The 14,792-nt window shown below is 32.9% G+C and overlaps 2 protein-coding genes across 2 annotated transcripts in view; one reads left to right on the top strand and one right to left on the bottom strand.

The window, feature by feature from the left end:
• LOC144847555 (lysoplasmalogenase TMEM86A-like) overlaps positions 1 to 14,792 on the bottom strand; it is a 115,512-nt gene that overhangs the window by 59,816 nt on the left and 40,904 nt on the right. The window lies entirely within an intron of this gene.
• On the top strand, positions 11 to 14,742 carry LOC144847364 (uncharacterized). Its single transcript, XM_078703662.1, has 20 exons — positions 11 to 384; positions 610 to 782; positions 1,547 to 1,655; positions 2,923 to 3,036; positions 3,992 to 4,053; positions 4,452 to 4,577; positions 5,250 to 5,360; positions 6,105 to 6,176; positions 6,732 to 6,840; positions 7,276 to 7,352; positions 7,936 to 8,000; positions 8,541 to 8,733; positions 9,434 to 9,586; positions 10,047 to 10,118; positions 10,534 to 10,690; positions 11,588 to 11,733; positions 12,240 to 12,334; positions 12,893 to 12,968; positions 13,212 to 13,323; positions 13,703 to 14,742. Exons 1-20 carry the CDS (start codon positions 183 to 185, stop codon positions 13,777 to 13,779), a joined length of 2,301 nt encoding a protein of 766 aa, XP_078559788.1. The 5' UTR covers positions 11 to 182; the 3' UTR covers positions 13,780 to 14,742.

Below are 14,792 nucleotides of genomic sequence, written 5' to 3'. Positions count from 1 at the left end.
GTAAAGACGTACGACGTGTGCGGTCGGAGTGTTCATGTGTTGATGTTGCACATGCTTTGCTCTTCTTTTAGGCTTTGCATTTTTACTTGTTCCCACTTTTTTTCATCTGTCATAACAATGCATCATCAAAAATATATGATATAAATGCGTAACTAGCTTATATAAATACGAAACCGTGTCAGATGGACGAACAAAATGAAGTTGGAGATGGACCTCAGCTCGACGTGATGGACATAATTTACGGCGACGCTGCTCAGGCTAACGCCAACGGAACACCGATCAGTGACACTAGAGCTAGGCCTACGGTCGGTACAGAACACTCAGATCCTTCAGTAGTGACCGATATTGGAGGTACCAGGCCTAGGAGTTCTACATTTAACTCAGGTAGGAAGCAATGGAGTGCTTGCAATGATTATTATTTAATAAATATTATTTAAATTAAATAAGCAACAACAATATTAATAAATAAATAATATTAAATAACAGTAATAATAAAAATAGTCTGAATGGAAGAATAATTATTTATTAATAAATATTAAATGATAATAAGTTGCTATCTTCTTGTCCATTATTTTATTTTATTTTATTAATTGATACTTTACTGCATAGACTCGCATTGTTCAACAAACAGTATAGGAAGTGATCACTCAACAAGCAGTCATGTAAGACTACGATTTGGGAGACAACGCTCGCACACTGGCGACAGGATCGATGAAGATGGGTTTGTCATCATTGAAGCAGAAAATGAGATTGAAGCGCAGAAAATGAAACAAAACCACATGGTGAGTGGTAATTAAAGATGATACTGTTAAAATGTATCATATCATGGTGTCAAACGAAGTCAGCCGCATGATTTTAAAAGCCAAATATTTCTACCTAATTACACTAGAATAGAATATTCTTATTCTCATTCTTTATTCCCAATCAAAACAACAACAAACAAACAACTACAAAGTAAGTGACACGAAACACAAAAGGGAACTAAATCCCTATGACAAATATAAAATATAGCATTTCAATAAATATATCAGAAAATATTTACACAAGAAATATTCAAAAAACCATTCATAAAAACACAAAAATATCAAACTTAACCTATAGATAATCAACCTAACCACTAAACAATTCAGCATATTTTAACCCAAAAATATTCAACCCAATAAAATAAACTGAACCAAACCCTTTATTGTAAATAATTTATTCTAATCAACAAAGATTATGCACTGGCTTTACTATTTAAAATTGTATAAAAACACTGAAAATAAATATGATCCTTGTGTCTGTGTCATAATTGTCGTATTCGATTGGGAACTTTCGTTGTCAACGTAAAGATTCGTTGAGTACTTTTTGTATTCGAATTGTAAATTTGTGCTCAACAGAAAGTCATTCGAATAGAAAACGTTGACAACGAAAGCTTTTTCGTTAAGAACAATCTCAACGCTCAAAATACTCTGTTAAAGAAGTACTCAACGGAAAAACTGTACTCAACGGTGAAAGTCTAAATCGAATACGACAAATAAAAGTTTCCTCTTTTTCATATTTATAGTTTGGATTCAAGAAATGGAAGTCACATTTGACAGCAAGACCACTTGAAGAAAGGTCAGAGGTTGTTCAGAAATTGTATGAGAGCCCAAATATAATAAAACCATTTGTTAGTAAGTTATTTATTTATTCAAGATCCAACAGTGTATTAAGAAAAACATCAATACAGGATCGCCATAAAACATACATTTGATTTACAAAAAAAGAACAAGGAAAACAAACAGATTTATATATTATTAAAAATGACATTAAAAGCAGAGCCCAAATATAATAAAACCATTTGTTAGTAAGTTATTTATTTATTCAAGATCCAACAGTGTATTAAGAAAAACATCAATACAGGATCGCCATAAAACATACATTTGATTTACAAAAAAAGAACAAGGAAAACAGATTTATATATTATTAAAAATGACATTAAAAGCAGAAGTATTACAACTAAAAATATCGATGTAAGGAAACATTTGAACTAAACTATTATATGAATGAGCAACCCGACAAAAAATACCGTTTTTACATACATTAACACGAGAAAACTGCACTTTTAAAAGATTATTAATACAAAGTTTATGCACACGAAAATGAAATTGAGAGACAAATTTACAATCAAACTTAGCATTTAGGCATTAAAAAAGAAAAATCATGTCGGTTCGTGTGCGTCTAGTACGTGGCAAGACTTTACTGGTGTTGAGAGAACCGGCTGCTGGGCCGAGGAACTTTATAAATTTAGTATGAATCCGATCGATTCTTGTGGCATGTATTTGGGATATTGAGTTGTAGATAACAGAACAGAAGTCCAAGTTAGTAACAAATCATTTATATAATAACAATATGAAACTGAATCAAAATTATTAAAGATCAAGATCTTAAGCTCTGTCTACACTATCAAACTTGGAGAGAAGGAGAGATTCCAAATGTGTAGAAGTAGATGGCTGTAAATTAAATTTGTTGGCTAGACCAAGACATTTCATTTATTTATTTGATTAAAAACATACAAGCATATATGAAACCAATGAGTCAGATACTATTTTAAAACAGAAAATTTAACGCATTCATTCATCTATACTGTAATATAATGTGTGAGGTTTTAGACTGTATTGAAGACTCTACTTACTTGGTTGCAATATCACATTTGTTTATTCAGTCATGCCTAATATTATCCAGGATAATAATAAATAATACAGAATAAACACAGAAATGGAGGATGAATGATGCTGTAAGTGAGGTGTGGCCGTAGATGTGCTTCTGAGGAAGTGTTGGTAAGGTGTGTGCTTGAAGAAGTGTCTATGAGGTGTGTCTGGGCTCTTCTAAAACTCTTGTTAGATTACCTTTAGTTGTACTATATATATGTATTCAAATGTTTCTTTGATTTTCTTTAAGGTACTCTGAGTTTTGGTAATGTAATGTATGTTATATTGTTTGGCTGGTGGATATCGTTGGTCTATACCCTAGTTGCGATGCTCATGTTTCTGACTATCATTGGAAAGGACTATGGTAAGGTCAATATAGAAGATTCCTGAAAAGATCAAGACTTAACCGATGCTAACTGGGGTACTTACACACTGATCCCCAGTTAGCGGTGATGGTGTATCCCCATACTCCTGCTATATAAATCTATCTATTATTATTATTAAAGCTCTGTTTACACTATTAAAAAATGTGTGTCCAAATATGGTAGTGATATGACACTATCGTGTCCATATATGGGCACATCATAATTTGTTGTTACAGTTTGATGGTGTAGACAGCTTTAGTGAGTAAACTGTAACCCCCTTTTTAGGTGTATAAAATACTGGTACATAGAATATTGATAATATTCAAAACATAATACCTTAGTAAAAAGTATCAATTGATGCTGGTAATTATACAGTAGTTAGTATGATATACCTTTATTAATTGGCAGTGTCTTTTTAATTTCTACCTGCTAAAAGGTTTAAATATCATGTCAATAACACTTTTATTATCTTAGGCCAAGTCAATAATTGTTGGCATTGTCTGTTACATTTATGACTATTAATTTATTACATATGTAAACTTTAATGATTATGATTATTATTATGTTTTTCCATGTCTATATCCACACATACAGTATTACATGGGTTGACAGAAATGTACTGTATATGCTTTCTTCATAATGTTCAACTTCTAAAGCTATGTCTACACTATCAAACATTATGTGACAAAAAAATGTGATGTGCTCATACTTTTTTTGTCAAACTAGTGTGATATTGTAGACAGAGATTTAGGTATTCCATTGAAATCCTGCAGAGAAAATGTTCGAGTGGAACAAATGAGGGGCATATTTTACCACTACAGCCAACCCTCTTTTGTTTTAATAATAATTAATTTGATTATAAATAATCAATAGAATCACTGATTATGCTTAAATTACATAGTATAAAATACTATGATAAATAACTATTATTATTATTTTTTTTTCATTTTTTAGGACATTTTTGTTTGAAGTTGGCTTGGTATATGCTCTGGCCGTTTGGAAGATTTGTTCAGAAGGTAACTTTAAACTGCTCACCATGTCTCCTTTCACATTTTCTTTTCGCAAACTAAAGCTCTGTCTACACTATCAATCTAGTTTAACAAAAAAAAATGTGATGTGTCCAAATATGGTAGCGATGGCCTCGAATATGGTAGTGATATGACATCATTGTATCCATATATGGCCACATCACATTTTTTTGTCACATAAAGTTTGATAGTGTAGACAGAGCTTAAGGCACACTCAGGATTCATTATTTACCCGGGTAATTTGATTACCTACACTACGGGTAGTACCACCAAAGTTGGCAAGAATTAATCTGTGAAGTCAACTATAGCGGCAAAATAACTAAGTCTGAATGGGCACTAACTTGACTTCTCTCTAAACATATTTAAATAATTTTTACCCAAAAAAGAAATGTGAGGAAGAGCTGCAAGGATTAGAATCGCAAGAAAATGTAGAAAGTGAAGTGCTTGAAGATGAGAACATTCCAATTGCCATTACCAGAGGAATGTCAAATACAACAGAATCATCATATTGCGTAAGAACATGAAATATATTTATATTATTATTTATAGTGATTTATACAGCACTTTTGCCAGAGACCAAAGCGCTGTACAAAAACTTATTTACATTAATTTCTACATAACAGCAGTCCCCTATTTAAAAGAAAAAAAGTAAATTTTTATATACTTAACTGAAAACCGATGAAATTCAAATTAGGCCCTTCACGAACCCATGGCAGCCAGCCATGCAGCACCAGATCAGCACACTGGGAGACAATCCCCTACTCTTTTTTGAATATTGTACCAAGTTCTTTAATGTGCAATATATGTACACAGGTCATAAACATGCAGTATATCTTATCAAACCGATAGAAATATTCCTTTAGGAGTTACTGTATACTGGGGTAGATGTATTAATCAAAAAAAATCATTTTATCTATGATTTGAGCCAATTATTTTCCTTAAAAGTTAGTTTTAAACAAATTATTTGTAGGGTTTTTTTTTAAAGAACTTGTTTCATAAAGAGTTTTTCACTTAAGCACTTCTTAACAATCTTGACTTAAGCGAAAAGATTGATAATTCCAGCCATACAATTTGGTATATTTCCTATTTGTTAAAATGTAATCTGTCCCTCAAATTGCTATATGCAATAAACACACAAAAAACCTACACAATATTTTAAATTTTAAAATTTCTTTTATTTACAGAAGCCATCGTTCTTTGTGTGGGCTGTGTTTGGACTACCACTTATGTCACTAGTCCATACAATTACTATTCTTGTATCTGGCTTTTTTGTAATATTCATACCTGTATCAAAAGTAGGTTGAAACACTCTATTATCTGTTTGGTCACACAGTATTTGTACTATGATAATATAAAACCAGCTCCGAAAAAAAGTGAAGCAAGCCATTATGATTCTATATTTCAAAATGTGTTTGTTCATCTTCAAGAATGAAGCATATTTACATTGTGACATATTTATAGATACCAATAGTGTTAAGATGTACTAAAATATTAATAATTTTAAATCACACTTACTATAGTCCAAAACCACTAGTCCCTTAAATACTATTTCCCAATGATAATTTGAGTTAAGCATAGGCCTACTCTATATACCAAACATACAGTAGTTCCTACAAACAAGCATATATTTTCATTCTATATCAAAAAATGTTTGGTTCTGGTCTTCTCTGACCATCATACCCCCACCAAATATGAAGTGTTTTATTTTTATTTATTGGTTTGGTGTAAAACTATTAAAATCTATTTTAAGATATCATACATTTGGTTATATAATACTAGCAAATACAAAACTGCACAACTCTCTTATAATACAGTGAATGGTTTTTCTAGGACTAAACTACAGAAGAAAAGCAGTACTTTCACTGTTTGTAACTAATTTAATAGAAACTTATTTATTTGTTCCATGAAAGAGAAATGAAACTTCTTATAAATGAATCATACATTTATGAATACTTTAATTACTGAGGAATAAAAAATCTGTTTCCTCTATGTTTCAATCATGTAGTAAAGATATAGAAATGTATTCATTACTTTAACAGATGAACGTGATAATGTTAAAGCATATTTTATTACTACCCCCAAATAAACTAAGCATCAAGTCATCAAATTATGTAAGTACTAAATTCTGTCCATTTATTATTAACAAATTTAAATAAATCTGAGTTTAAAAAACAAATTATTTACCTGATAAATTTAAAGAAAAATATAGGGAAATTTTGGAAGACAATTGGTTTCTGTTAAATTTAAATATTTATTTTGTCTTTTTTTACAAGCAAAATCCTTAGTTTCATATATATATATATATACTGTATAAATATATTTAAAGCAACGTTTTAAATAACTTCATTAAAGCTTCAAAATGGCAGGCCAATTCAAAGTTTGATTTTATTTATTTTTATTTTTCATTTTTATGGTGATAGGGGGGTGCAATACTGTACATCTTTTATTATAAGAATCATTCAAATTGCTGAGAGTGGGCGGAGGCAACAAACGGTCAAAATTAAAATTGACTGTTCATATTGAGATTGACCATCAACTCTGGGACACAAGTTCCAAAAGCCATTGGTCAAATATCTTTGTTTTCTCGTTATCAATGGCTATTATTCAACTTTAATAATGTATATAAAGTCAACTAATTGTTTAAATAATATTCATTTTCATATTAGTGGATGCGATCTCATTCCAAGCCAAGAGAGGTTATTATGTGTTCATACCAGGCTGTAAATGTTTACTATTATAAGTTTACAATTGATGGTATAAACATTGTTATAGTCAGTATCCTTTTAAAATGATTAGCCTCTGGACTAAAGAGGGAAAGGGAATTTCTCTAAAGCTCTGTCTATACTATCAAACATATATGGACATGGTGATGTCATATCACTACCATATTTAAGCATATCACTACCATATTTGGCCACATCACACTTTTTTTGTCAAACTAGTTTGATAGTGTAGACAGATCTTTAGAACCAGGACTAGATAGAGCAGTATGGCGTAAAGATAAGGAGATTATCGGACTAGCATGTGAGAGGTGCGGGTTCGGACCAAGATACTTTACTTTCAGTGCATCATCTTTTAAAAAGGACATACAGTGTGTATACACATACAATAATGAACTTATTCTTTAGGACATATTTTTTTCAGAGCCATGCATTAGAGTGTATTAATGTTTAAGTATATTTACAAAATGTATCCTTAATTTGACTATAGACATGTTACCAATAGTATTGGCAGCCATTGTTTTAGGTTATTTGGACCCTCACAATTATTATATTTCGCCAATCATGGTAAGTCCTACCTATTTATTCTGTATTTGCTTTTAAAGATAGACATCTTAAATCTGCTTTCTATTACCTATCTGTTGGAATAGAAACCTAGTCTGTGGTAGGAAATATTGTGTAGATAACAGTTTTAATGGGTTTCACCAAGGTAGGTTTCTTTACATTAAACTTGGCAACAGATCAATCAATCAAATCAAAATTAACATTTATTTCAAGATACAAGATAACTTTATTGTCAAAATTGTAAATTATTTCCCAAATGGAGGCGTCACCAATAAAGCAAATGCTTGTGTCAGATCCAGAATTTAAAAAAAAAAGAATGCACAGAGAAAAAAAATACACAATATAAACTCTATGCTCGTTGAATTTTACACAATCCAGGACGTTGATGTACCAGGATGTTGATGGAAATAACGTATAAAATAGTAGTATCCTTTGAAATAAACTGACTTAATTTGAACACAACTCAACTAATAACCGTATGCTCAAATGTTAATTTGTAACAACAGTTACATAACTCCATTCAAGTAAAAATATAATTTATATAATAATTTGTTAACATTTTAATTAATGTTTTTATCTTTTGCAGGAATTTATATTGTCTTTGATTAGTATCTTTCCAATGTCATACCTCATAGGGATGGCCATCACAAGGTTAGTGGTGTTGTTGAGAATTGGCGTTTTTAGTGATGGTAAATGTGTAGTTGTTAGTGGTTTTTGAATGGGGATGATGATGTTACTACAGACATGGTTGTGGTGAGTGGTCTTGATTGTATGTGTTGATGGTGAATGATGGAAGTGGTATTGGTTGTATGTAGTGATGGTGTTGATGGTGAATGATGGAAGTGGTATTGGTTGTTTATGTGGTGGTGGTAATGGTCCTTCACATTAAAATCACACTTAGTGGTTGTAATAACTACTGTTATAACTTTATCAAACAATAAATTTATTTAGTATATAAGTATACATATTAAGTGCTGCATTCAGCATCCATACTGCCTGACAATGACTACCATAGTATGAGCAGCCATGTGAGCATAAATCTACGCTGTATATTACAGTGGAATTCTTATTGAAATAAAATAGAGGTTTAATCAGAGTCACCATACAAACCCTTGATTCCTAATTTATTTTGAGTGAGCTTATTTTCGAGATGGATTTGTCATTACTTATAGTGTTTGTTTTTTATCACAGCATATCAGCACAAAGCAGCCATGCAGTAGGAGCTGTTTTAAATGCTACTTTTGGTTCAATAGTTGAAATAACCCTGTACATATCAACGTTGTTAAAAGCCAATCAGACCAGCGATGAGATAGACATCTGTTATGTGGATTTGGTGAGGTCTGCTCTGACAGGGACACTGCTAGCTACTATGTTGTTGATTCCTGTAAGTATCTTCTCCAGTAATTAGGTTAACAGTACTTAGTTAATTGGAATACAATAGACCAACTGCAAACATGAAATGAATAGTATTGTCGTACTATTGTTTGAAAGTTCGCATGGCTTAAATCAATACCTATAAGGAAGATCGAGCCATATTGATCAAAACATTGAGAAACGCAATAGTTCGCAAACTTTATATCAACATATTGTCATAATTGGCACCCTTTTCTGAATTTGGTTTTCATTCATTCATTTCCTTTATTTCTGATAGTACATCCATATATAAAACATCATTTTACATTTTTTACCAGATATTAACAATAGCATCTTCCACAAAAACAACCTAAAATATCAATTTGCACCAACGCTGATGTAGGTTGGATTGTGGAAGTACGTTAACTATGGTTTGAATCAGACTATTACAACTTTCATGAATTCTATTCTTAAAACTATGAAGGGAGTTCCTCCATTATTCATAACATGTTTTTCAGAGTTAAAGTACAATTTTGAAGTCTTTTAACATGAAAATGAAAACATATTCAGGATCTTAAGCTCTGTCTATACTATCAAACTTTATGTGACAAAAAAAGTGTGATGTGCACAAATATGGTAGTGAAATGTCCATATACTGTATGGGCACATCACATTTTTTTTGTCACATGAAGTTTGATAATATAGACAGAGCTTTATTCTCTCTCAATCAGGGAATATCAATGGTTGTAGGTGGAGTAATGCACAGTGAGCAGAGGTTCAACATGCACTCAGCTGGCGTAGGGTCTTCTCTACTGTTCATCTCAGTAGCTGGAGCGTTTACTCCAACTATCTTCACAAAAACATTTGCAGTCATAAACTGTTCTGTAAGTAAACTATCTATTTAATTTTGATAAACCTGGTACCCTGGGGTTCACTCTTACATATTGCCATACAGGGAGGTGCCGCATTTACGAGTTATATTTTCGTGGGCCTGGTAGCACAAGGGTGGGAAAATATGGGGAGGTGTAGCATTTATGAGGTACTGTATATTTCAGAGGATTTGGTAGTACAAATTTTGGAAACGATGAGGTGAATTTAGTAGTTTAAGTCCTAGCCCGCCCCATGTAAAAATGTCACGATTTATCGCACAATTTTAGTAGGAATTTTAACTATACTACATGCTAAGCCCATTGCTAAAGGGGTCCTATCTTTAAATCAATGAAAACTAGCAACCAGTGTTATCAGAAAAACAAATGTTGCCCATTTTTCAGTAAAACAGGTAGTTGGTTTGTATATTTTTACCAATGTACAGACTAATGTGTGTATATTTTTTCTATTTTACAGCGATGTAATATTACCCCTTCAACAATTGATGATAATGATGACATCCAATGTTCTGATTGTTTCTTCTCTGTGGTATGTTCACCAGATTTGTAATCCATTAAGCGTCAGAAACAATCTCTGCATCGTCTCTCCACTACAATGTATTCAATGTTTTTGGAGGGTTTTTCAATAAATTATTGGAAATTTAGGAACTGAATTTTACCGATTTCAACTATGAACACTCACTACCCTAAACCCACGGGCCCCAGATAATGAGGGGTCTAAGATCTTAAGGGGCCCCAGAGCATGAGCAGCCCTGAAACTACCCAGCATTGGAGGGCTCCAATGCTGGTGCTAAACCAGGGGCCTTTGCCTCCTGCGTTACATCTCTGCACATATAAATAGCAAAACAGCACCCACTAGTCTAAAAAAGTATTCTATGATCTTCTACACAAACAAATAACAAACTTCCGGTAAGATTTTTTTTGTTTTATTCTTCTTCGTTTAGCGTGGATCAAATCACAGTGATACATTTAAAGATGACAAACTGACGCCACTTGTCTATACCTGCACTGTTTTGTTACCCTTAGCCTACTTCATTGGATTGGTGTATACGCTAAAAACACACACTTTTATTTTTGAATCGCCTCATAGTGAGACAAAGGGTTAGTAAAATGTCATTTGATCTCTCTAGTTTTGTGCATGAAAAACTAGAGAAAAATCAAGGACATTTCAGAATCAGATTTGAAACTAAACATGTTGGTCAGTTAACTGATATAATGCTTCCAGAACAATATTACTCTTGATTTAAAATGGGTGAACTATGCAGAATTTCTTTTCGATATAAGACAACCTAAATAGGTCATGTCAATATCCCTGCAGGCACACAATGAATTAACATGACATAGTTTGGTCATTGGTAAGATTGAGTAGGACACAGCACCTACCCTTCACAGCACCTACTCTTCACAGCACCTACCCTTCACAGCACCTACCCTTCACAGCACCTACTCTTCACAGCACCTACTCTTCACAGCACCTACCCTTCACAGCACCTACTCTTCACAGCACCTACTCTTCACAGCACCTACTCTTCACAGCACCTACTCTTCACAGCACCTACCCTTCACAGCACCTACTCTTCACAGCACCTACCCTTCACAGCACCTACTCTTCACAGCACCTACCCTTCACAGCACCTACTCTTCACAGCACCTACCCTTCACAGCACCTACTCTTCACAGCACCTACCCTTCACAGCACCTACTCTTCACAGCACCTACCCTTCACAGCACCTACTCTTCACAGCACCTACTCTTCACAGCACCTACTCTTCACAGCACCTACTCTTCACAGCACCTACCCTTCACAGCACCTACTCTTCACAGCACCTACTCTTCACAGCACCTACCCTTCACAGCACCTACTCTTCACAGCACCTACTCTTCACAGCACCTACTCTTCACAGCACCTACCCTTCACAGCACCTACCCTTCACAGCACCTACTCTTCAAATTTGTTTTCATAATTTGATTTCATATAATATTGTTTTATTTTTGCAGGTTCTGGTCACCACAAGCCCATTGTGTTATGGGGTAGGTTAAAGAGTTGTATAATATTATTAATAGCTGTCACCTGTATGTCGTTATGTGCTGACTTAGTGGCTGATAACATCGACCCTCTACTCCGCTCTACAGGATTGTCGGAGGTAAGTTATCAGAAAATAGACTCAAGAGTTTGTTATGCATGACTTTAAAACCAATATTAATCTTATTTTCAAAATGCATATGTCTGTTTATTTATTTCATTTTCTTTTTCCAACAGGTAGTAGCTTGGTAATTACAGGATAGATAAACTAAAGCTCTGTCTATACTACCAAACTTGTGATGTGCCCTAATATGGTAGTGATATGTCCAAATATGGGCACATCACATTTTTTGTCACATAAAGTTTGATAGTGTAGATAGCTTAACGCCCGTATTCTTAAACCGGACTTTAGTCGTAGTTCGAGCTAAAACTTTAAAAATGGCGTCATTTTAATTCATAAACCGAACTTCAACTAAATCGCCGACTAATTCAGGCCAATCCCGACTAAATCGAGACAGATTTTGATCGATTTTTTTAGTCCTGGAGAGGGCAGGCTAAATGGTCGACTAAATGGTTTTTAAATGATGTTTATGAAAATATAATATAATCAAATTTTATCTTTTTCAGCTTTTTCTGGGTGGAACAATTCTCGCTCTTGCCCCAAGTTTACCTGAAATACTCAATGGTGTTCAGTTCGCTCGTCAAAATAATATTAATATGAGGTACAGTAAGAATATATGCTGTATTATTTCATTCTATTATATACTGCACACGTAAATACCCAGAAAATTGGGGCTGTTAATCCTAAAGGGTAGCTCTGGGTTAAAATTTATATTGTTTATTATGAAAGATAAAATTTCACATCATCATTAATTTATAAGGTGACCTTCCAAAGACTGCTTCACTGCTGTAGAAAATAAGTTAAGTTATTATTTTGTTTTTATATTCAAACAAACAATATAAATTTTAAACACGGAGCTACACTTTAAGCTGTTGAAACCCAATATCTACTGTATCTAATTACAGCTTAAATCTTTAGAGGATGCCACTGCTGTTATCAGATTCTAAGTAAAATTTAAGCTTGGTTCCCACTAGCGACGCAATGTACGTAATGCAATGTAAGTGATTTGACCAATCACAAGCAATGGATTATTTAACAGTGGCTTTTTATTGGTCAACTCGCTTGCCTTGCGCTTACATCCTTGCGTTGCGTCTCTAGTGGGAACCACGCTTTAGTTCTTTATTATAATTTTTAATTAACTTCTTTTTTTTTATGCTAGCATTGAGATTGGTAGTTCAGTTGCTGTCCAAGTGTGTCTTCTTCAGATACCCATTCTGGTCCTTTCAAATAGTATAGTAAGTACATTCTTCCAAAACCTAGTAGCAGTAACCATAAAGTATCACTACCGTATTTGGGCATATCACTACCATATTTGGACACACAAACTAGTTTGATAGTGTAGACAGAGCTAGATAAGATAAATTTAAAAAAAATGTTGCTTCTATGAAAAATTGGTGTAGGGCCTAGGCCTGATGTGTACAAGATATTTTGGAAATATGGTACTGACATTGTCATTGTGTTAATATTATCTTTTACAGAAAGACATGAGTTTTTTACTTGTTTTTAATGACATTCATCTATGGTCCGTGGTATTAAGTGTAGTTATCATGAATTACACTTTTATTGATGGCAAGTCAGACTATTTCCAAGGTAAGTAGTTTGTTTTTTTATTATTTATTTATACTGGGTGACCTTTTCAATCAAGACATGGTCTCCCAGTTATGATCAGTGGTTGTGATGTATTGTACTAATACTCCGGGGTAACCCCCCTACTTGTCTCGAAAGATGTACTAGGTTCTTTAGAGTGCACAAGAGCTAGATGTGGAGCGAGTGAGTCTCGAACCCTTGCCTATGTTATGGCTACTTAGTTACGGTTTCACTTAACCGCTCTGCCACTCACTCGCTCGTTCGCTTAGCATAGCTTTCTCATCACTTAGTGTACATTTAAAATCATCATTTTGAGAATCTAGAAGTGCAATATTCTTCTGATTTCGTCAATAACTATGTTTAGCTCTTTTTTATTCTGTAGGATCTGTTCTGCTGATAGTGTACGCAATTCTTATATCTATGTTTTACTTCGCACCGCCAACTACAGTGTGTTTATAACAGCAATCGACTTTACTTTGCTGTTTATCGTAAGGATGGAGAAAGTAGTATTTTTTATTGAAAATAAGCCAAAAAACTGTATGTGCTAAATGTACTTCACTCCAAGTGTCACTATAACAACTTTATTTAAAAACGGATGCAGTACTTGAATCACCAGATTGGTGTTTTTCACAAGGCCGTTACTTACTATAAAACTATTTACACAAGTTATCATTTATAGTACAGTACAGTTATCAGTACAGTATGATTAAAAAACTATACAAAAAACAAAAAGAGACACAACTGATAAAGAGAAACAAAAAAAGAAATCTATTGTGATGTTTGCTGACCCCAGTGCCAACATTGTCTTTGATTTATTCCAATCCTAGCTACTCTTATTGTACATTTTCTGCTAAAAAGCATGCATAGTATTTTACATTAAGGGTTTTTTTGACAATTAAATATAACAGTACACACTTGGGATTTTAGTTATTTATTATATTTTTTTTACTGGTCTTTATAAAGGTTAGTTTTAAAAAGCAATATCATGTGACAATCGTCTATATTAAAATGCTTAAATACAGTATATGCATTTATTATTATTATTTGTATATTATATATATATGTATTTGTATTTTTATGGATTTTAAACATATTTAATTAATATGTTTTTCGACTTTAAGCATTCCAATCTATAAAATAATTGCAATAAAACCAATGTCCCTGTAGCCTATAGATTTTTGGTTGTGGGTTTGTGGTCACAGATTTAAAATGTCAGGAAATTACAGGAAAATGTTCCTGAATCGAGTGTGATAAATGATAATGAATTATTATTATTCTTTCAATGTATTTATGCTATATTTACTGTATATATTTCAATTTCAGACTTACAATAATAAATATTAATAATATGTAAAGCAATCAAATTCAGCCATTAGTTGCTGATTTTTTTTTTTCATACCGAAATAAATAAATAAACAATCTTTGCAACTTTTTATTCATGAAAATTCATTGTTTTTATATTCAATGTTAAT

The sequence above is a fragment of the Antedon bifida genome, chromosome 7 (genome assembly GCF_963402885.1).
Source record: "Antedon bifida chromosome 7, ecAntBifi1.1, whole genome shotgun sequence".
Taxonomy (NCBI): Eukaryota; Metazoa; Echinodermata; class Crinoidea; order Comatulida; family Antedonidae; genus Antedon; species Antedon bifida.
Note: the sequence above shows the minus strand (reverse complement) of the source record. Positions and strands in the feature narration are given on the sequence as shown.